A 21,154-nucleotide genomic window follows, 5' to 3' on the forward strand; every position below is an offset into this window, starting at 1 on the left:
TTCATTGACTGTACATCAGAAATTTTCCGCCTTTTACTGCACAGGAATGCCTGGAAGCTCTATGAACACAGAGCCAGGTCAGTTTTGGCTCACTTGTGAATCCACAGTATTTTTACACAATGCTTAGCTTATAACAGATGCTCAGAATAAAATTTATCTACTGATAAGTACCATTTATAACTGATTAAATATAGTGTGGTCATTGGTCCTCAAACTCTTGGACTAGATTACAGTTTCCTATTATAACTTTAATTCAATGGAAAAAGCAGATTTGACCGCAGCAGTTCAACTCACTCTCAAGTTTGAGAGTTACCTGTACTGAAGAGACGCGTGGTTAGCTGCTGGGTGTAGACATGCATCATTTGTGTTTCCTTCATTTTTTTTCTTCTGTCACTCTCCTTCATTTCTGTGCCCTGTTTCTTCCCTATGACACTTCCTGAACAAAAATGGTGTTAGGATGGGGATGATAGGAAATCACAAAAACGAGATTGGGTTCACAAGACCACTTTTTAGCCAGGGGGCTCTTCTTAAGGCTGGGATGACTTCAGCCCATTATGTGCATGATCTTCCATTAAGAAAGTTCATGGACAGACTATTTCCTTACATGGTGTAATTTTCTGCTTGGCTCTTGTGAAGTTTCTACTTAGGGAATATCCTTTCTTCCATTTGCAAATCAAAAGGTCCAACAACATCATCAAATCATACTAGAAATAAAATGGACGAATGGCTTCATTTAGGGAACATAGCAAATGTTTACTGTCCATATAACAATCCACAGCCAACAGCAACCTGTTCACTCACAGATACTGTAGTTTATGCAGTCTGCAAATAACCTCACTTTAGTGTTCATTAAAAAAAGCAGGTTCAGGGCGCCTGGGTGGCTCAGTCGGTTAAGCGGCTGCCTTCAGCTCAGGTCATGATCCCAGGGTCCTGGGATCGAGCCCCACATCGGGCTTCCTGCTCGACGGGAAGCCTGCTTCTCCGTCTCCCACTCCCCCTGCTTGTGTTCCCTCTCTCGCTGTGTCTCTCTCTGTCAAATAGATAAATAAAATCTTTAAAAAAAAAAAAAAGCAGGTTGATTCAAATACACCCCCCAGCATACAACACTTTGGTAGAGATTTTATGTAACATTCTTCGGTGGAAGTTGGAGTTGTTTGATCCCCAAAAGAAATTGGTAGAGATTAGTGTAACTCAAGAATAGGCAGAAAATACGCAAGCAAGTGAAAAGACAAACGCCTAGCAGTGTTTGAACTGTTAGGAGCAAACGCAACCATTGTGGCCTTTAATGTTGACAGAAAAAGTTCAGAGTAGGACATCAGAACCAGAGGCTGTGAGATTATCTTTCAAAATGTAGTGTAGCATTTATTAGAGTCTGATGCTGTGCTTCGGTAGCTGTTGTGAAGTGTGGGGCTGTCCCCCACGCTGCCCTGCACGTTCACTTGGCAACAAACGGATGCATTAGGCAGAGTTCAGAGAAGAGGACCCGCGTTCATTTCCCGCTAAACTCTAAAGTCCTAATGTGGGGGAATGGCGACGTCCTGCCAGAGGAGGAAACCCGAGTCGAGTCCCTCCGAGGGACTGATAAAGATGTCCCTCACGCTCTCCGGGGAGCCGGCACCCGGGCACCAACAGGCACGACGTGAGGACCGCCAGACTCGCCGACTGCGGCCACATCCCCAAGGGGCCGGGGCGCGCCTGCTGGAAGGTGGGAGGCGGAGTTGCTCCGCTTCTGGGAAGAGACCAAAGGAATGAGTAATTGGAAATTCTGTAACTTAGACCCTTCTCCTAAACTCTTTAGCCCTTTCACCCCAAACCCCTTGCCGAGAGGCAAGGGCACCGGAGACAGGGGGTCGTGGTGGAGGGAGAGTCACGTTTCGGAGAGGGAAGTGAAATAAAGAGGGCGGCACCCGGGGGAACCTGTGCGTCATTGAGGGACCGAGGAGAAGCGCGGGCGCACGGGGTGGAAAAGGAGAAGTGGGAGCGAGAAGCTGGAGGGGGCGGCCGCGAAGTGCGGGTGGGGGCGTCGCGAAGCGCCTGAGCCTCTCCTGCCTTCTCCGGCCGCGCCCCGTCCGCCCGCAGCCTCGCGGCGCCAGCCTCGACCCTCAGCGCTCCGGATCCGGCAGGCGGGGCGCGCCCGTCGCGCGCAGAATGTGGCAGCGGACACGGCTCCGGCCCCGCGCGTCCTGGCGCTGGGCGCTGGCGCTGCTGACTCTGGGCGGCGCGGGTCTGTGCCACGCCGGCCCGCAGCCCATGCACCCCGCGCGGCCGGGAGCCAGGAACAAGTAAGTGCGCGGTCCCTCTCCTCGTTCCCGGCACGGAGTCCTGGCCCCCCCGCCTACCCTTTCCCGACCCGCTGCCGGGTCCGCAGCTGCCCTGCCAAAGACTATGAGCAGCAGCCGTGGGGTCCCCCTTGGGCTGCCCGGGCGGCGCCTCCTCCCGGGGGGCCGTGCGCTCTCCGGCCGGCGCGAGGCGTCCCGGGTGATCTCGCCGGCCCTTCGAGCAGTGCTGCCTCCGGGGCTGTGGGGGTGTAGGGAGTGTCCCGCAGAGCAGGACGATCAGGAAAATACTCCCGGGAATTACGGAAGCCCCTGGGACCGTAGGTACTTTTCTTTTGCGTATTTTGGCGGCTTAAGACGCCGGTTCCCCGAAGGCGCACCCGCGTACCCTCCGGATGGCTGCTTTCTGGGGCTCCCTGACCCTCGCTCGGTCCGCTGCTCTATCGGCTCGCCCCGCTCTCCCCAGCCTCATTGTTCTCAGGGTTTACACTGTGGCTTCTCGCTCTCTCTCCTTCACCCCAGGAACTGGTGCGCCTACATCGTGAACAAGAATGTGAGCTGCTCTGTGCTGGAGGGAAGTGAGAGTTTTATTCAGGCTCAGCACAACTGTGCCTGGAACCAGATGCCCTGTCCGTCCGCGCTGGTGTAAGTCCTTGAGCCCAGGAGCGGGCGGGGTGCGCCGGGGCCTGGGCGGTGGGTGGCGTCCGAGCGCTGAGCTCCAGCCCGTCCGTAAATCTCTTCCAGGGTGAGAAAAACCAGCAGCTGAGAAGTCTGAGCGCTGAGCGCAGCCCCAGGCGCACTGGGGTGTTTTGGGAGCGTGGGTTGCCCTGAGTGAGCATGGACGATGCGCACGACTTGCGAGCTTGTGATCACCGGGGCACTGGAGGGGTGAACGAAGCCCCCACCCCCACCTCTTTTTTTCTTTCAATTTTATTACTAACATAAGGCAGCTGGACCTAATTAGATCCATATTGTGTGTGCTGAGGCACACAGAAGATTCCAAAACGTATACTGCTAAAAACGTTGAAATGTAGGATTAGCTGAGAGGTTTGTCCTAGCCCGTGTCCTAAAACAGGCGAGTTTTGTCCAAATGTCCCCATAAAACGGACCTTTTCCAGTGTTGTAGCTCTCTAAATTGAAGTCCTAGCAGTAACTTGCTTAAAGTGAGTCATTTTTTTTTTTTTCATGTTAGATTTGGGGATTCAGCTAAGAAATTGTCAGGAGAAAATGGTAATCTTTTTGATTTGCTTATAAAGATTTCATCATCTTAAAAGAAAAACAAAGAGGAAGCAATGCAATAGAATACAAATTCCGTTAAGCACATCACACACATTCAATTCTCTTCTGGCAAGCCTTTGTGTTTTTGTGTAAGTCAGTTATCAGAGGATGAGGGATGTGAATCAATGGCTGTTGGGGAACACATGGGATGGTTGAAATTAATTGTTTTCCCCTAAGAATGCGTTGTTTGTCTTAGGGCACTGTTGTCATTACAGCAAAGAATAGCCGGTAGGCGGATCTGTCTTTGGCAAAGCAAAGGGACAGACTGAAACTGTACTCCAGGAAACCTTATTCCAGAAGGCAGTAGATGAGCCTTCAGGCTTTGTGGGGTGGAAGTGGTCTCCGGATCATTCCACTTGGGCTCTTGTGGGAACTGCAAACAGGGAAGGGATAATTCCTGTTAGGCCAACAGCAACAACCACCATCACCTAGAAGAGACACCCCATTTTCGAATAAACAGAGAAACAGGCAGACATGGAATTCTGGCTCCCTGAGTTGGATTTGTCAGAGGGGATGCATACTGTCATAGTGCCTGTTATCTCTGCTCGGTAATTTGTAGACCTCACAGTCCATGGCCGGCAGTCAGTGAAAAGAGAACTGAGTAAGATTTTTACATGGTGGCAGAGACACGAACGAAGTATTCAACACGATTTGAATGGATGTGCTTAAACTTAGAATTATTAGTCAGGAATATATCATTTGTTTTACCCAAGAACTGCATTTTGTGGTTTGCTATAACCTGAAGACTTGTGGCAACTCAGATAAATGAATTTTTCATTTGGGGAGGTCATGCTTTTCATTTAAAAGATGTTTCTTTTAAATTTTCTGAAATTCTTTTAGTGCTTGCAAAATTAAATGATGATTTGATTGTTGTATTTGACCAAAACTCAGTGGAACAGATCCTTTGTCGTCAGTGAGGAGCAAATCACCTCCAGATCAGCAGGTTAATGAAAGGCAGTTGGAGCATATTTTTGCCATCCAGTGGGAAGGACAACAAAAATTGCTATAAGAAATGACAGATGTTTCTGTTGTTTTCTTAAATAGAACCAAAATAAGTGACCTGGGTGTTTTTCTTCAATAATAGTCACCTAAACAATTCAAGTGTGTTTTTACATTTTAGATACTGCATTGTAAGTGTGAAATTTAAAAAATAAGAACAGACTGTTTTAGCTGATCAAGCTGGAAATTTTGAAATTAACTTAGGTAGTTAATTCAGTCTTGACTTTTTTCTTTCTGTTTCTTTAGAGCTAGGAAAGGAAAGCTTTATCTTATTTTTCAACTACTAAATGATTCCTAAATTTTGATGATTGGTGGATGATGGAAGTCAAAGCCTCTTTATACTTAAAGAGAATGAATGGCTGTTTAACATGGAATTTCCCAGGTGTTTCTGATGAGTCCAGAAGCCCCAGTCACTTCTCTCAATTCATGGGCTCGTTGTCAGGTGAGGTCTTCAAGATTTGATCCCTAGAACCTGAGCCGTGTGGAAGTGAAAGTCCTTTGGAAACTCATCCTGCAGTACTGAAGGATCCTTCTCAGGTGGAAGAAGTGCAGGGCTGGAGGTTGACTGAGATGCTGGAGCTAGAATGCAGTTTGGCAGCTGCGTCCAGCTGAATGCCTGGGAGTGGCAGGTGTTTGCCAGCAAGGCCTTGCAAGGGATGGGGCAGAGCGGAGTTTCTAGGGATGGTGGAGGGAAAGGAGGAAGAGGAACCAGGAAGGGGAGAGAGCAAAGTAAACGTTAGAGGAGGAAACTTCATCTTAGGAACCATGTGCATTTCCAGAAGGGTTAGACCTTGCTCCGCTTGCATATATGAAGAGCCTTCGATTCCAGATTGCGAATTTGGGCATCGTTATGTGAAACTAGGAGCAGAGAGGGTTTTTGTATATGTGGGCATTTTGAGTCATTACTTTTCTGAAACTGTAAAGAGATTTTAGTGTGTCAGGCGCTGCGTTAGGGCTTTTTATTCCATATACAAGGTTATTTAATTCTTGCAACAACCCTTCAAGATGAAAACCATGGTCCCCATTTTGCCAATGAGGAAACAGAGGCTAGATGTTCCCTAACTTATCCACAGTCACGTGACAGTAAGTGGCTGAGCTGCCCGCAAACCCAGGGCTACTGGCCTTTGGCCCCATAGCGATGGAGAATGCATTTATTAACGTTTTAGTGTGTGTCTTTGGTGCATTGCACAGTACTCAACTATTAAGAACAATTACACCTTATTTCATGGAAGGCAATTCCCATGTAAAAGTGATTGAGAACTGTGTGTATGCATGTGCACGTAAATCTTTATTGTGGGTTATTTGCTATGATGCATTGGACTGTATCATTTTTCATACTGTCCACTATGCTATACAGTTTGTTTTTAAAAATTTTCCCCCAGTTTTATTGAGATTTAATTGACATACAGCACTGCAAAAATTTAAGATGTACAGCATAAGGACTTACATGTTGTGAAATGACTGCCACAGTAAGTTAACATCCACCATCTCATAGAAACAAAAAAAAAAAAAGAGGAAAAGTTTTTTTCTTGCAATGCAACTCTTAGGATCTACTTTCTTAACAGATTTCAAATCTACCATACAACAGTGTTAACTACACTCATCATGGTGTACATTACATCCTCAGGACCTTATGTTACAACCGGAAGTTTGCACCTTTGACCGCCTTCATCCAGTTCCCTCTCACCCCACCCTTGCCTCTGTTAACCACAAATCTGATTTCTTTTTCTGTGAGTTTGGTTTTTTTCTTAGATTCCATGTATAAGTGAGAATCTATACATACATACAATGTATACCTACAAAATTTGTCTTTTTCTGACTTACTTCACTTAGCATCCATGTCACATGGTAGGATTTTTCTTTCTTTTTAATGGCAGAATAGCATTCCATTGTATGTATATACCACAACTTCTTTATCCATTCTTCAGTCAGCGGACACTTAGGTTATTTCCATGTCTTGACTATTGTAGATAATGCTACTGTGAACATGGGGTGCAGAGATCTGTTTAACATAGAGTTTTTGTTTCCTTTGCATATATACCAAGAAGTGAAATTGCTGGGTCATAGGGCAGCTCTATTTTCAACTTTCTGACGAACCTCCATACTGTTTTCCAGAGTGGCTGCACCAGCTTGCATTCCCACCAACAGTGTAGAAGGTTCTCTTTTCTCCACATCCTCAGCAGCATTTATGTCTTGTCCTTTTGATGTCTTATTTTAATCAAGTACTCAGGGCCTGACTTGGGTGAGAGTACCTTCCCCGGGAGCACATTACTGTAATGGGAGGGGCCACTTCATCACCTCACGTCTTTAGAGCAACTCCATGGGGGCCATCAGCCCCATTCTACAGAAGGTCATGTCGTTAGGAAGGAGCCGACCTGGATCCAAATCCAGTCACCTTTCCTTGTCTTAGACTCTTCCCCTCCACACCGCATGGTCCCTTGCCGTCTGGACCCACACCCGAGGGTGTGTGAGCGTGATGCCCGCCACAGCGCATGCTGGTGAGATGGCAGGGAGCGGCCATGGCCTGAGGTTTGCTAGGTCTCCCGCTACACGGGTTGGTGGTGTTTGGGTGGACTGCCGGCAGGAGACAGCGCTACCTTCTTCTTGGACTAGGCATGGCTTCCTTTCAGGCATCATTCACGCTTCGTGGCAGTGATTCCGGAGAGTCCACGACCTCCCACTCCGCTGCAGCGATCCAGCTGACTGCTGTTAGTATTTGAGGCATTTGGGGGCGTCCTGTGTGCGGAGCAGCTGCTCTGTAGGTGAGGACATCCGGGGGTTCCCAGATGGAAGGCAGGTTTATTTCCGGTATTCGCTTTGCTCGGCTCCGGGCCAAGGCTCCATAGGGCGGGGTTTCCTACTCTGCGCCCACAAACTGACTTGGGTTTATCAGCATCTACCCAACCCCGCTCCTGCCCCCTCTTGGGTGTGTTGCGTCTGGGTGGAATTTTTCCTATGAGCTCTTTGAAAGAATCTCATCAGTTGGGGGAGGAACTGGGTGGGACCGACTAGGGGGCCCTGTGGTGCTGTGATTACTCGGAAGAATTTGTGAATTTGTAGCAGGTGTGAGCTCTAAGTGCTGAGTTCCAGAACTCCTCTGATTCTCCGATTCCAAGGGGGAACAGATGGTCATTCAGTTGGAGGAAAAGTTGCCTGTGAGAGAGCAATCTCAGCCAGGAGACGCTTTTTTTCTTTTTTCTTTTAAACAAAGAACACTTAAGGCAGCGAAAATAATGAGGACTTACATCTTCTAGAGTAAATTTTACAGTTTCTGCGTCTCCAGGAACAGAATTCCATTCAACTGGAAAACGTGCCTCTTGTGGGTGTAGCTTTGGGGGAATTCTTTTTCCTTCAGCTTTTACACATCTTGCAATCAGTTGGCTGTTAACAGCTCTGCTCCTTGGCTTTGAGGGTAATTTGAATCAGCTAGCGTCTGCAGAAGGGGAGAACGCGGGCCTTGAGTGGCGGTACCCAGACCCCGAGAGCTGCATGCACTTTCCTCCCTCCTTGGGTTGGCCTTCCTTATCAGGTTTTTGGGGCTACATCTGTGTTGCTGCCCTAGCATCTTCTGATCTTCCTTTCAAGCTTCTTTGTACTTTTGTTCTTTCCCTCTTCTTCGGCTCCTGGTAGATCAGATGCTAGGTTTGTAGAGCCCTTCCACAGTCATTATGTTTTTCTCATCACAAGCTCAGCCAGATTACGGACAGAGACGGGGGTGGGGGTTCTTAGAAGAAGTTTATGGTTATGGGCTACATTTTCCACCTTTCTTATCTTGGAGAAAAACTAATGGGATTCAAATAGAGCTTATGGTCTCAGGAAAAACAATTGCTTTTCGTTAAACCCCCTTTTGGTCCCACTATTTAGTCTTTCTCCACTGATCTGTTCTTCTCTGTTGGCACTTGGTAAATTAACTGAAATTCTGAGGTAGCCAGGAAAGGGGAGGTAAATGGGAGCCAGCGTCCCCTGAGGTAGTCCCTCTGGGCAGACTGATGTGGCCAACGTGTTCTGGAAGAGGAAATAGAAACCTTGGCTTCTGGCCTGAGCTCTACTTCCGCATCGAGCTGTGTGACTTCAGGCAAGCCCCTCAGCCTCTCTGAGGCACATTTTCCTCATCTCTGCATTACTGGTGAGGTACCATAGCTGAGGGAACTTTTAAAAGTGCGCTATCACAGGGGATGGGGTAACTGGGTGATGGACATTAAGGAGGGCACGTGATGGAATGAGCACTGGGTGTTATATGCAGCTGATGAATCACTGACCTCTATCTCGGAAACCAATAATCCATTATATGTTAATTAATTGAATTTAAATAAAAATAAATTTAAAAAAATAACTACTTGGTAAAAAGAAAAGTGCACTAAGTGTAGGGTACACTTAGCAGGAATGCCTCATGAACATTCCTTATTCTCATCATTTGGAGTGTTGTTGCCTCAAAGGTGAGCTTATCGTTGAAGGCTTTGAATTTGAAGTTAATGCTTCTGGACATGTTAGAAAAAGACGGAAGTGCTAAAAAATGAAATAAACTCTGTACACGAAGATCGTAATTAAGTAAATGAAATGAATAAAATCTGCTTCCAAACATGAAGTTAACTTAGAGATTGTTTTGGAAGCAGAGCCAGCAATGGTTTCTGTGGGGAATGCAAGTCAATGATTACGGTCGATTTAAAGGAAATGTTCCAGGGGTGGTGGGCACAGGCTGCTGGTTCTGCGGGTGTGTGCGTGCCCGTGGGAGCTGAGTAGAGAGCCCACAGGACGTTCCAGGTTGCGTGGGCGGCGGTGAACTCTGCCCATCCTCCGGCCACCTTTTAGCCAGCCACGGCTCGCTCTAAACCTTTGCCTTGAGGAAGAAAGTCCTCTTCCTCGGGTTGATAATAGCAGGATGTTACTAACGTGTACCAAGTGGGAATAATACAGTAAGTACTGCACAGCACAGTTACCCAGTGTTTTACATACTGGTTTTTAAAACCTAAAGCTGACAGACTGTACCAGTGCTCAGACAATGTACAGACTGTCACCCAAATGTTCTCACTTCTTGCTGGTCCAAACAAACACTGACTTGTTTGTTTGTTTTTTTAACAACCAGAATTAACTGCTTCTGTCCTTGATAAAGCTGTTTTCTGGACTTAAAAATAACAAAAAACCACTTGATTAAATGATGCGAGCCTGACTTCTCCCAAAGAACAATTTTCCTGGACAGCTTGAGAGAGGAACATCATAGTTGTCAACGCGACAGTAGTTCCCATTGGAGGAAAATAATGAAATGATTAAAATGAAACTCACCAAGAAGTTTTCTTCTGTCTTTCCTGTTTTAAAGTGGTGAAGTGTGGCTGGACAAAAGGAGGGGCTGTTCAAACCAACCAAATCACTGGTTTGAAAATGCTGTAGAAGCAAACTTTTCTGGGTGTGTTAGGACCCAGCTGTTCTTTCACCCACCCCTCCCCCCCACTTTCCACTAAGGAAATATTAGATTAGGGAATACGCCTAAACATTATTCTCTGCAGCGTCAGCCTTTCGGGGTAGTGTATTTTACTAGGCATTTGCTTAAGAGACCAATGGCTTAGGTGAAGCCCTCTCACACTGGCCATTTCGATGAAAGGGAATTCACTATGAGATCTCTCAACTTTTTCCTAACATTCTCTGGCTTCATACACATTTGTGATTGTACGGGGTCTGCTGAATGGGCTTTATTCATTTATCTTTTACAGAGCTTTGCTCGCAATCCATTATAAAACAAGGTTCTAGAGATTTCCTTTTTGCTTCAAGTTGTTTCTCTACAGCTACTCAACAGGGATGCTATTGAAGGATCGTGGGATAAGGACCTAGATTTTTTTTTCTGAACTATAGAAATGCCACTTGTTTTTCCGCTGAGGTTTTCCACATATCTTGAATTTTTTATTTAAATGCAATTAGCCAATATATAGTACATCATTAGTTTCAGAGGTAGAGTTCAGTAATTTATCAGTTGTGTATAACACCCAGCTCATCACATCACGTGCCCTCCGTAATGTCCAGCACCCAGTTACCGCCTCCCCTCAGCAACCCTCAGTTTGTTTCCTTTGGTTAATTAAGTCTCTTATGGTTTGTCTCCCTCTCTGAAAACAGAGCCCCAGAGCTGTGGCTGTGATTGCGACAGAACCCAGGGCGGGGTGAGTTTCACAATCCAGCCATTTGCGGGAGATCTTTTCACCATTAAAAGTGTTTCCCTGGCTTGTGTCGGTGTTAACGCCGAGAGCTCTCCCGTGCCGGGGGAATGGGGCCTTGGGCAGGGAGGCAGAGTTGAGCCTTTCTGAATATTTTGAACTTTCCAGAATCTCGGGTCTGGCCGTCTGTCCTGACAGGGTTCGGGCCTGGTTCATGCATCAGGGGGCGTGCTTTGGAGATTCTTCAGCTGCTTTCGGCTGGGGCAGCAGCTTTCCAGGACCACAGTGCCAGGTCAGGGGGTCTGGCTCAGTCATGATCAACAAGGCACCTTTTTCCCATCCCAACACGCTGCATCATCTTTTGGCAACTCACAAGATATTTGGGAGTCATTCTGTTACATGATTGCAAAAACAGCAAAAAGATAGAACACAGATTCCTTGCTTACTGATGGTGTAGGAGGGAAGGCAGAAACACCATCTATGGCTTGTTTCCTGAACTAAATAGCACAGCAGCTTCTAAACACTCCTTGTCAGAATTGTCACTGGGAAAATAATAATCCCAATGAGTAGGCACTCTGTCATATTTTTTTTTTTTTTTAAAGATTTTATTTGAGAGAGAGTGAGTGAGAGAGAAACCATGAGCGGGAGAAGGGGCAGAGGTAGAAAGAGAAGCAGACTCTTCATTGAGCAGGGAGCTCGATGTGGGGCTCGATCCCAGAACCCTTGGATCATGACCTGAGCCGAAGGCAGGCACTTAACTGACTGAGCCACCCAGGCGCCCCTTGTCATAGTTTCAAAATGCTAATTTATGTCTTTGATGTTTTGTGTGTTATTTTGCACAAAATGGCAATTTTGTTTGTTTTTACACAATGGCAATCTGAAGACAGAAAAAATTCTGTTTTGACTGTCTTCCTTAGTCAATGATCCATACCTTGAAAAGTACAAAAACAAATATTAGGTCTAAATTCCCAACAGATAAAGCAAATGGTTGTGTAAAGAGTAATCTGATACATTTAAAAAGAAAACCCGGGCGCCTGGGTGGCTCAGATGGTTAAGCGTCTGCCTTCGGCTCGGGTCATGATCCCAGGGTCCTGGGATCGAGCCCCGCATCGGGCTCCCTGCTTGGCGGGGAGCCTGCTTCTCCCTCTGCCTCTCTCTGTCTCTTATGAATAAATAAATAAAATCTTTAAAAAAAAAAAAAAAGAAAGAAAACCCAAAACTTTAGTTAAATCCTCATTTTAAAAAACTCTGAAAAAGACTTAATGATGTGGTTTTGGTTTCTACTTAACTGAGTTCTGTTACTGCATGGTCAAGACAAGACCATCTGGTGCTCGATTTCATGGCCCTGAAGAGATTTTAAACACCCTAATGCAGAAATGCGTGTGTGTGTGTGTGTGTGTATAATATATATTATCTAAAACAGCTTTATCGAGGTATAATCTACATAAATAAACCATACATATTTAAAGTTGTATAATTAAGTGCTTTGATGTGTATGGACCCATGAAGCCAACATCACAATCAAGATATTGAACATATCCATCACCCCCAAAACTTTCCTCACACCCCTTGGCAATCCTTTCCTCTGGTTTCTCCCCACATACTCCTCAGGCAGCTGCTGATCTATTTTCTATCACCATAGATAAGTTTGCATTTTCTAGAGTTTTATGTGTAAGTACTCATATAGTATATACTCTTATGTTAGCCTTTTTTCATCCAGCATAATCATTTGGATGTACATCCATGTCGTACTATGTATCAATAGTTGATGACTTTGTATTGTTGAGTAGTAGTCCTTTGTATGTGTGGACCACTATCTGTATATAGTTGTTTTGTAGCTGAGGACTTGCGGCAAAATGGTGTGGAAAACTATGGCTATTGATAGTAAGGTTACTTCTCTGATTTTTCTGAAGACAAATTAGATGGTAACAGATGTATAACAGATGTAGGGCACTAGATAAAACCATAGTGGATGGAGTAAGAAAAACACATTTCATGTTTAGAGCCCTGAAAAATGTTGGATTGAGGCTACATAATTAGCTTAAGCCATTTCAAGTTGGCAGAAAGCTCAGTAGGGTTAAAGGAGGTTCATTTGGAAAATGTTGGTTACTCCATTTCATTAAACAAATATTTTTGAAGAAGGCCTCCGTCTGGCCCAGGACTAGGCCCCGTGGGGACAGAGCAAGGAACCCAACCTCTCTCTTGCCCTCCAGAAGTTCACATCCAGTCAGTGAATGAGACATAGACAGAAATAATTACAATATGAAAAGTAGAAATGAGGGTTGCAGTACAGAAGTACAAGTAGCCAAGGATGTTCAGAGGTGGAAGGAATTACTTCGGCCAGGAGGACTCTGAGAACCTATTTGCAGGTGGTGGTGACGTCTTAGAAGGGCTTTGAAGGATGGTTCCCATTGAGTATATGCAGTTTCGAGAGGACACCAGCATAAAACAAGAGAACGTGGGCTAGGGCCTGGAGGTGGGAAGCGAAGGGGCATCTGTGGGGAAGTACTGTGTTTGCAGGGCTGCCTCCTCCTGAGTGCTGAGGGAAGGCTCTGCTCTGGGCTGCTCTCCCTGCGTGTAGATGGCCACCTTCCTCTCAGTGTCTATCCCATCCTTTCCCTCTGTGTGTCTCTGTGTCCCATTGGATTAGGGCCCATCCCAATGGCCTCATTTTAACTTGATTACCTCCATAAAGACCCTATCTTTAAATCAGGTCACATTCTGAGGTACTGGGTGGGGGTGAGGACTCCAACATATCTTTTTGGGGGACACAATTCAACCCGTAACAACCAGTGTTGGGAGGTTGAGCCTTATCATTTAGGCAAAGGGGAATCATGGAAGGCTTTTGATTTGGGACACCATTGGAACCTTGCTGATGCTGATCAGGCAATTTTGCAAAACAGATATGAGAGGGGGAGCGCGGGGTGGGGGTGAGGGGTGGTGGGAGGGGCCCTGTGGGGAGACTGGCAGCAGTCCATGCAGAACCTGTGGTGGGGGAAGCAGACCTGGCCATGAAGAGGATGGGAAGCAGCAGCCCAGTCGAATGGCCAGGTGGCCTCTCCTCTGCATGGGTTGAGGATACATGAAGAACTGTCATGGGGTGATCTGTGTAGTGTGTTGTCAAGGGTATTGATAAAAAGGACCACGTGTGTGAAGGAAGACACATCAGTTCAAGGACACATCATTTGAAGGTTATGGCAGGATTGCCTTTATCCATGGGACAATCACCTCATATTTCACCTGTGGTCAGGAACCAACTATAATTCTTCACATGGGCAATCAAGACCATTATTATGGAAGGAACCCATAGTTTTAGCCTTACTGCAAACTTGTGCCTTATGGTAAATTTATATATGCCCTCATGCACACAACACACGGAGTGCATGCATATCATTTATATAAAGCTTTATAGGTACACAGTTTTCACAGAAATTTTATTCTTCCAATACCTGAGAGGTAAAAGCGGGGGGGGGGGGGCAAATATTAAAATGCCAATTTGTTTATTTAAATTTTAATTTAGATTCTAGTTAGTTAACATATAGTGTAGTATTGGTTTCAGGGAGAGAATTTAGTGATTCATCACTTACATACAACACCCAGTGCTCATCACAACAAGTGCCCTCCTTAATGCCCATCACCCATCTAGCCCAACCCCCACCCACCTCCCTCCATCAACCCTCAGTTTGTTCTCTATCGTTAAGAGTCTCTTATGGTGGGGCACCTGGGTGGCTCAGCCGGTTAAGCGGCTGCCTTCGGCTCAGGTCATGATCCTGGGGTCCTGGGATCGAGCCCCGCATCCGACTCCCTGCTCAGCGGGGAGCCTGCTTCTCCCTCTCCCTCTGCCTGCCACTCTGCCTACTTGTGCTCTCTCTCTATCTCTCTGTCAAATAAATAAATAAAATCTTAAAAAAAAAAAAGAGTCTCTTATGGTTTGCCTCCCCCCTCTCTTTTTTTCCCTTCCCCTATCTTCCTCCGTTTTGCTCCTTAAATTCCACATATGAGTGAAATCATATGGTATTTGTCTCTCTTTGACTAACTTATTTCACTTAGCGTAATATACTTTAGTTTCATCCATGTTGTTGCTAATAGCAAGATTTCATTCTTTTTGATGGCTGAGTAATATTCCATTGTATATATATACCATATCTTCTTTATCCATTCATCTGTCCATGGACATCTGGGCTCCTTCCATAGTTTGGCTATTGTTGATAGTGCTGCTATAAACATTGGGGTGCATGTGCCCCTTCAAAGCAGTATTTTTGTATCCTCTGGGTAAATACCTAGTAGTGCAATTGCTGGGTCATAGGGTAGCTCTATTTTTAACTTTTGAGGAACCTCCATACTGTTTTCCAGAGCAGCTGCACCAGCTTGCATTCCCACCAGTAGTGTAAGAGGGTTCCCCTTTCTCCACATCCTTGCCAACATCTGTTGTGTCCTGTGTTGTTAATTTTAGACATTCTGACAGGTGTGAGGTGGTATCTCATTGTAGTTTTGATTTTGAGCATCTTTTCAGATGTCTGTTGGCCATCTGGAAGTCTTCTTTGGAAAAATGTCTATTCATGTCTTCTGCCTATTTCTTAACTGGATTATTTGTTTTTTGGGTGTTGAGTTTGATAAGTTCGTTATAGATTTTGGATACTAACCCTTTAGGTCCTTTGCAAATATTCTCCCACTCAGTAGGTTGCCTTTTAGTTTTATTGATTATTTCCTTCACTGTGTAGGAGATTTTTTATCTGGATGAAGTCCCAGTAGTTCATTTTTGCTTTCGTTTCCCTTGCTTCAGGAGACATATCTATAAAAAAGGTGCTATGGCTGATGTCAAAGAGGTTACTGCCTGTGTTCTCTTCTAGAATTTCCTGTCTCACATTTAGGTCTTTAATCCTTTTGGAGTTTATTTTTGTGTATGGTGTAAGAAAGTGGTCCAGTTTCTTTTGTATGTTGCTGTCCCATTTTCCCAACACCATTTGTTGAAGAGACTTTTTTTCCATTGGATATGCTTTCCTGCCTTGTTGAAGATTAGTTGACCATCAAGTTGTGGGTCCATTTCTGGGTTTTCTATTCTGTTCCATTGATCTGTGTGTCAATTTTTGTGCCAGCAATATACTATCTTGATGATTATAGCTTTGTAATACAGCTTCAAGTCTGGAATTGTGATGCCTCCAGCTTTGCTTTTCTTTTCCAAGATTGTTTTGACTATTCAGGGTCTTTTGTGATTCCATACAAATTTTAGGATTGTTTGTTCTAGCTCCGTGAAAAATGCTGGTGGTATTTTGATAGGGATTGCATTAAATGTGTAGATTGCTTTGGGTTGTATGGACATTTTAACAATATTCTTCCAATCCGTGAGCATGGAATGTTGTTCCATTTCTTTGTGTTATCTTCAATTTCTTTCATAAGTGTTCTGTAGTTTTGGGAGTACAGATCTTTTACCCCTTTGGTTAAGTATATTCCTAGGTATCTAATGGTTTTTGGTGCAGTTGTAAATGGGATCGATTCTTTGAGTTTTCTTTCTGCTGTTTCATTACTGGTGTATAGAAATGCAAGACATGGGGCATCGGGGTAGCTCAGTCAGTTAAACATCTGATTCTTGGTTTTGGCTCATGTCAGGATCTCATGGGTTTTGAGATGGAACCCCGTGTCGGGCTCTGTGATCAGTGGGGAGTGTGCTTGAAGATTCTCTCCCTCTGCTCCTCCCCCAACTTGTGTGTGTACACTCTCTCTCGCAAATAAATAAATAAATCTTAAAAAAAAAAAAAAAGAAATGCAAGACATTTCTGTATGTTGATCATTCTGCAACTTTGCTCAGTTCATGTATTAGTTCTAGAAATTTTTTGGTGGAGTCTTTCAGGTTTTCTGCATAGCATATCATGTCATCTGCAAATAGTAAAAGTTTGACTTCTTCCTTGCCAGTTTGGATGCCTTTTATTTCTTTTTGTTGTCTGATTGCTGTGGCTACAGCTTTTAGTACCATGTTAAATAAAAGTGGTGAGAGTGGACATCCCTGTCTTATTCCTGACCTTGGAGAAAAAGCTCTCAGATTTTCCCCATTGAGGATGGTATTAGCTGTGGGTCTTTTGTGTATGGCCTTTATGATGTTGAGGTATGTTCCCTCTATCCCTACTTTGTTGAGGGTTTTTATCAAGAATGGATGCTGTACTTTGCCAAAGGCTTCTTCTGCATCTATTGAGAGGATCATATGATTCTTTTCCTTTCTTTTATTAATGTGGTGTATCACATTGATTTGCAAATACTGAACCACCCTTGCAGCCCAGCAATAAATCCCACTTGGTTGTGGTGAATAATCCTTTTAATGTACTGTTGGATTCAAATTTTTGCATCCATGTTCATCAGGTATATTGGCCTGTAATTCTCCTTTTGTGGGGTCTTTCTCTGGTTTTGGAATCAAGGTAATGCTGGCCTCATGGAATGACTTTGGAAGTTTTCCTCCCATTTCTATTTTTTGGAATAGTTTGAGAAGAATAGGTATTAACTTTTCTTTAAATATCTGGTAGAATTCCCCTGGGAAGCCATCCAGCCCTGAACTTTTGTTTGTTGGGAGATTTTTGATTACTGATTCAATTTCTTTGCTGGTTATAGGTCTGTTCAAATTTTCTATTTCTTCCTGTTTCAGTTTTGGTAGTTTATATGTTTCTAAGAATTTATCTATTTCTTCCAGATTGTGCAATTTGTTGGCATATAATTTGTCATAATATTCTCTTATAATTGTTTGCATTTCTGTGGTGTTGGTTATGATCTCTCCTCTTTCATTTGTGATTTTATTTATTTGAGTACTTTCTCTTTTCTTTTTAAAAATTTTATTTATTTATTTGACAGAGAGAGAGGCAGACAGAGGGAGAGGGAGAAGCAGGCTCCCTGCTGAGCAGAGAGCCTGACATGGGACTCCATCCCAGGACCTGGGATCATGACCTGAGCTGAAGGCAGACGCCCAACCGACTGAGCCACCCAGGCACCTCTCCTTTCTCTTTTCTTTTTGATAAGTCTGGCTAGGGGTTTATCAATCTTATTCTTTCAAAGAACCAGCTCCTAGTTTCATTGATCTGTTCTGGTTTTTTTTGTGGGTTTTTTTTTTCGCTATATCATTTATATCTGCTCGGATCTTTATTATTTCCCTTCTTCTGCTGGCTTTAGGCTTTATTTGCTCTTCTTTTTCTAGCTCCTTTAGGTGTAAAGTTAGGTTGTATATTTGAGACTTTTCTTGCTTCTTGAGGTAGGCCTGCATTGCTATGTACTTATAAATGCCAATTTATATTTGAGGTAACTGAGGATTAGAGAAGTTTTCAGGTCTTGTCTGACTCAACTGGTCTTTGGCTGAGTTGGGACTGGAACAGCCAATGTTGTCATGGATAATAGAATTGGATGTTGTTCTCCATACTGTCTCCACAGAAATATGATTGCTCAGCATAGGATCCTGGAGATGCAAGGAAAGCCATAAGGTGGTGTGGCTGGGTACCACCTGGTACGTATTCAGAAGATGTTTGCTGAATGCATGGGTGAAAGAGAGCATGTGGGTTTTAATTTTTCTATTAAAACTATTTTTTTTTTAGAACAGTTAATGTTCACAGCAAAATTGAAGGGGAGGTGCATAGATTTCCCAAATTCCCGCTTCCTCCACACATGCACAACCTCCCCCGTTCTCACCATCCCCCACCAGAATGGTACATTTGTTACAGTCGATGAACCTACATTGACACAATGATAATCACCCGAAAGTCCATAGTTTACACTAGGCTTTATTTGGGGGAGGGCATGTGATTTTAGCTTGTCTTTCCTCCCATTGTTAAGAATCATATGTGTTGAGTTCAGTTTTCAGTTTTTAGTTATGGAGATCATCAGTTTGAACAACTGTCTTTGGTTTGTGTTTTTATTTTTTATTTATTTATTTTTTTAAGATTTTTTATTTTTTTATTAGACAGGGAGAGAGCACAAGCAGGGGGAGTGGCAGGCAGAGGGAGAGGGAGAAGAAGGCTCCCTGCTCAGCAGGGAGCCCTATGTGGGGCTCGATCCCAGGACCCCGGGATCACGACCTAAGCCAAAGGCAGACACTTAACTGTCTGAGCCACCCAGGCACCCCTGGTTTGTGTTTTTAAAATGGAGGTTGTGACACACATATAGTCTTGAAAATGGTTGTTAATACTGAATGAGAATGCCGTGGCTTGCAGCTAAAATGAGGATTTGAGATGTGGCGGATTCCAGTTAAATCAAAGTAATGATATAATTTAGCTTCTTGAACTGGCAGTCTCAACGTAACCTTTAAAGTTTTTGCCAAGACGTAAGTGTACGTTGACTATCTCTGATCCCTGATACAGTTTTCGTTCTGTAAGAGTTCATGTTACACAATTGTAAATCAAAATTCAACTGAGTAAATTTTAAAGACTCTAGTGTCGTTATTCAGCAATTCACGAATTAGGCAGCATCCCATTTAGTAGAGAGAGAGAGAAGGAGCTCCAAAGAACTGTTCAAAATGAACAGATTTTATAGGCAGAAAATGGTGGGAAAAGGAAGTTTCTAGCAAAGAGTGGATTGTTTCAGAAAAAGTTGCCTTTGAATGGGGTCGGAAGGGGTCTGCCGGTGGATTACCTCATGCCTGCTGACCAGGTAATTCCAGATTAACTGATTAAAGGTTACATTCCTAGGAGAGGCTGAAACTGCAGTTAGGTTAGATATTGAGTCTTGGTTTGCTGACATGGGGCTTAGCACAAGAGACTCCATTTGGAGCCTGTTTACTCTTTTTTTTTAAGATTTTATTAATTTATTTGACAGAGAGTGACAGCGAGAGAGGGAATACAAGCAGGGGGAGTGGGAGAGGAAGAAGCAGGCTCCCCACTGAGCAGGGACCCCGACATGGGGCTCAATCCCAGGACCCTGGGATCATGACCTGAGCCAAAGGCAGACGTTTAACGACTGAGCCACCCAGGTGCCCCTCTTTTTTTTTTTTTTAAAGATTTATTTATTTATTTGAGAGAGAGAGAAAGGACAACCAGGAGGGGCAGAGGAAGAGAGAATCTCAAGCAGACTCCACTCTGAGCACAGAGCCCCAGGCAGGGCTCGATATCACCACCCTGAGATCATGACCTGAGCCAAAACCAAGAATTGGCCATGTAACTGACTGAGGCATCCAGGTGCCCTGTTATCTCTTTTTTAACACAAGTATGGTTTGGTGGTACTGGGAAGTTACAGTGACGAAAGACAGAACTTCATTTTGAGAAAGCTAAATTATAAAAATATAGGGAAGTATTTCAAAGATTAATTTTGTGGCTTTGAAAATATCGTGCTGGCTTATATATTTTATTCATAAAAATTGAAGCCAGTTTCAGAGAAACCTTTGGGTGGTGGGCCAGCTTAGGCACCTCCTTATTGGGAGGACAAGAACTACTACTTAAACCACAGATTTAATTGTTTTAGTTAAATTAAACAACACAATAATGCAATCTATGTAATTTTTCTTAAAAAATAAGCATGATTTCAAGGAAATGGAAACAAGCTACTATCTTTAAAACTAGTTAACTGATGTTAGTTGGGCCCCTTCACCTCAAAGTCTATATATTTGTCTCCCTTCTCAGTTTGCAAGAATTGTAGTTGCCCAGAAGTTTCCCTCCAAACTGGGATAGTGTCCAAGGCATACTGTCCAACAGCCCCTTATACCTGGGTTCTGTGTGGCTCTCTCAGAACCATAAGGAGCTGGCCAATGTAGGGAACACCATACCCTCCAGTGCCCCGAGAAAATCCAACCCGACAAGCCTGCCTGAGTAGTGAGGACTTTACTGAAGACTGTGGCTTTGGTTAGAGGATGCCTTAGGGTCATCAACCTTAAACATCCACTGGCCACCCTAAGGCATTTTGGAGAGTAGCTCCTCCTCACTTCTTTCACCTCTGGTGGCCTCCTGCTCTGTCACCCATACCCATTTGAGAGCAAATCAGCCAATTCCTTCTTCACATCTGGCTAAGCTCCCCCACCCCCTGTTCATCCACACCTTTACACCGGGCCTGGGGTAGGTTGTGGCAGCACCTTCCAAAGAAAAACCACGTTCTTTCTGAGTGGAGTGCAGGTGAATAAAAATCTCTCCACCTCACTGTGTTAAATGTGCATTAAGAAAAAAACCTAAAGGAATATTGGGTTATCCCGGACAATGTGAGACTAGACTATAACATTGTGGTCCCTTTCTCCCCAGTGTGGTCATAAATTAGAAAAGAAATGGAAGTGTTCCTGTATTTGCAATATGCCCAGATTATTACTTTTACTGAGAATGAATTGACCCAAAAGAAGAAGGTGTTGTTTTTGTATCTGCTGAGAAATTCCTACTCTCTGGGGGTTTTCTTTTCTTTTCTTTTTTTTTTTTAATTTTTATTCTTATGTTAATCCCCATACATTACATCATTAGTTTTAGATGTAGTGTTCCATGATTCATTGTTTGTGCATAACACCCAGCGCTCCATGCAGAA

At 44.2% G+C, this 21,154-nt stretch overlaps 1 protein-coding gene across 2 annotated transcripts in view; it reads left to right on the forward strand.

Moving 5' to 3' along the window:
- The first annotated feature begins 1,761 nt into the window (after positions 1 to 1,761).
- Positions 1,762 to 21,154, forward strand: part of EMILIN2 (elastin microfibril interfacer 2) — a 52,125-nt gene continuing 32,732 nt past the window's right edge. Inside the window, exons 1-2 of one of the 2 annotated variants that reach the window (XM_031033250.2) lie at positions 1,762 to 2,282; positions 2,799 to 2,921. In XM_031033250.2, the coding sequence (XP_030889110.2) occupies positions 2,149 to 2,282; positions 2,799 to 2,921 (257 nt within the window). In that variant the 5' untranslated portion in view covers positions 1,762 to 2,148. Of the gene's footprint in view, positions 2,283 to 2,370; positions 2,601 to 2,798; positions 2,922 to 21,154 lie in introns of those variants that run through there. The other variant, XM_081801552.1, reaches the window with a different exon arrangement.

The sequence above is a fragment of the Leptonychotes weddellii genome, chromosome 13 (assembly GCF_054177405.1).
Source record: "Leptonychotes weddellii isolate Sample4059 chromosome 13, ASM5417740v2, whole genome shotgun sequence".
In the NCBI taxonomy this organism is placed as follows: Eukaryota; Metazoa; Chordata; class Mammalia; order Carnivora; family Phocidae; genus Leptonychotes; species Leptonychotes weddellii.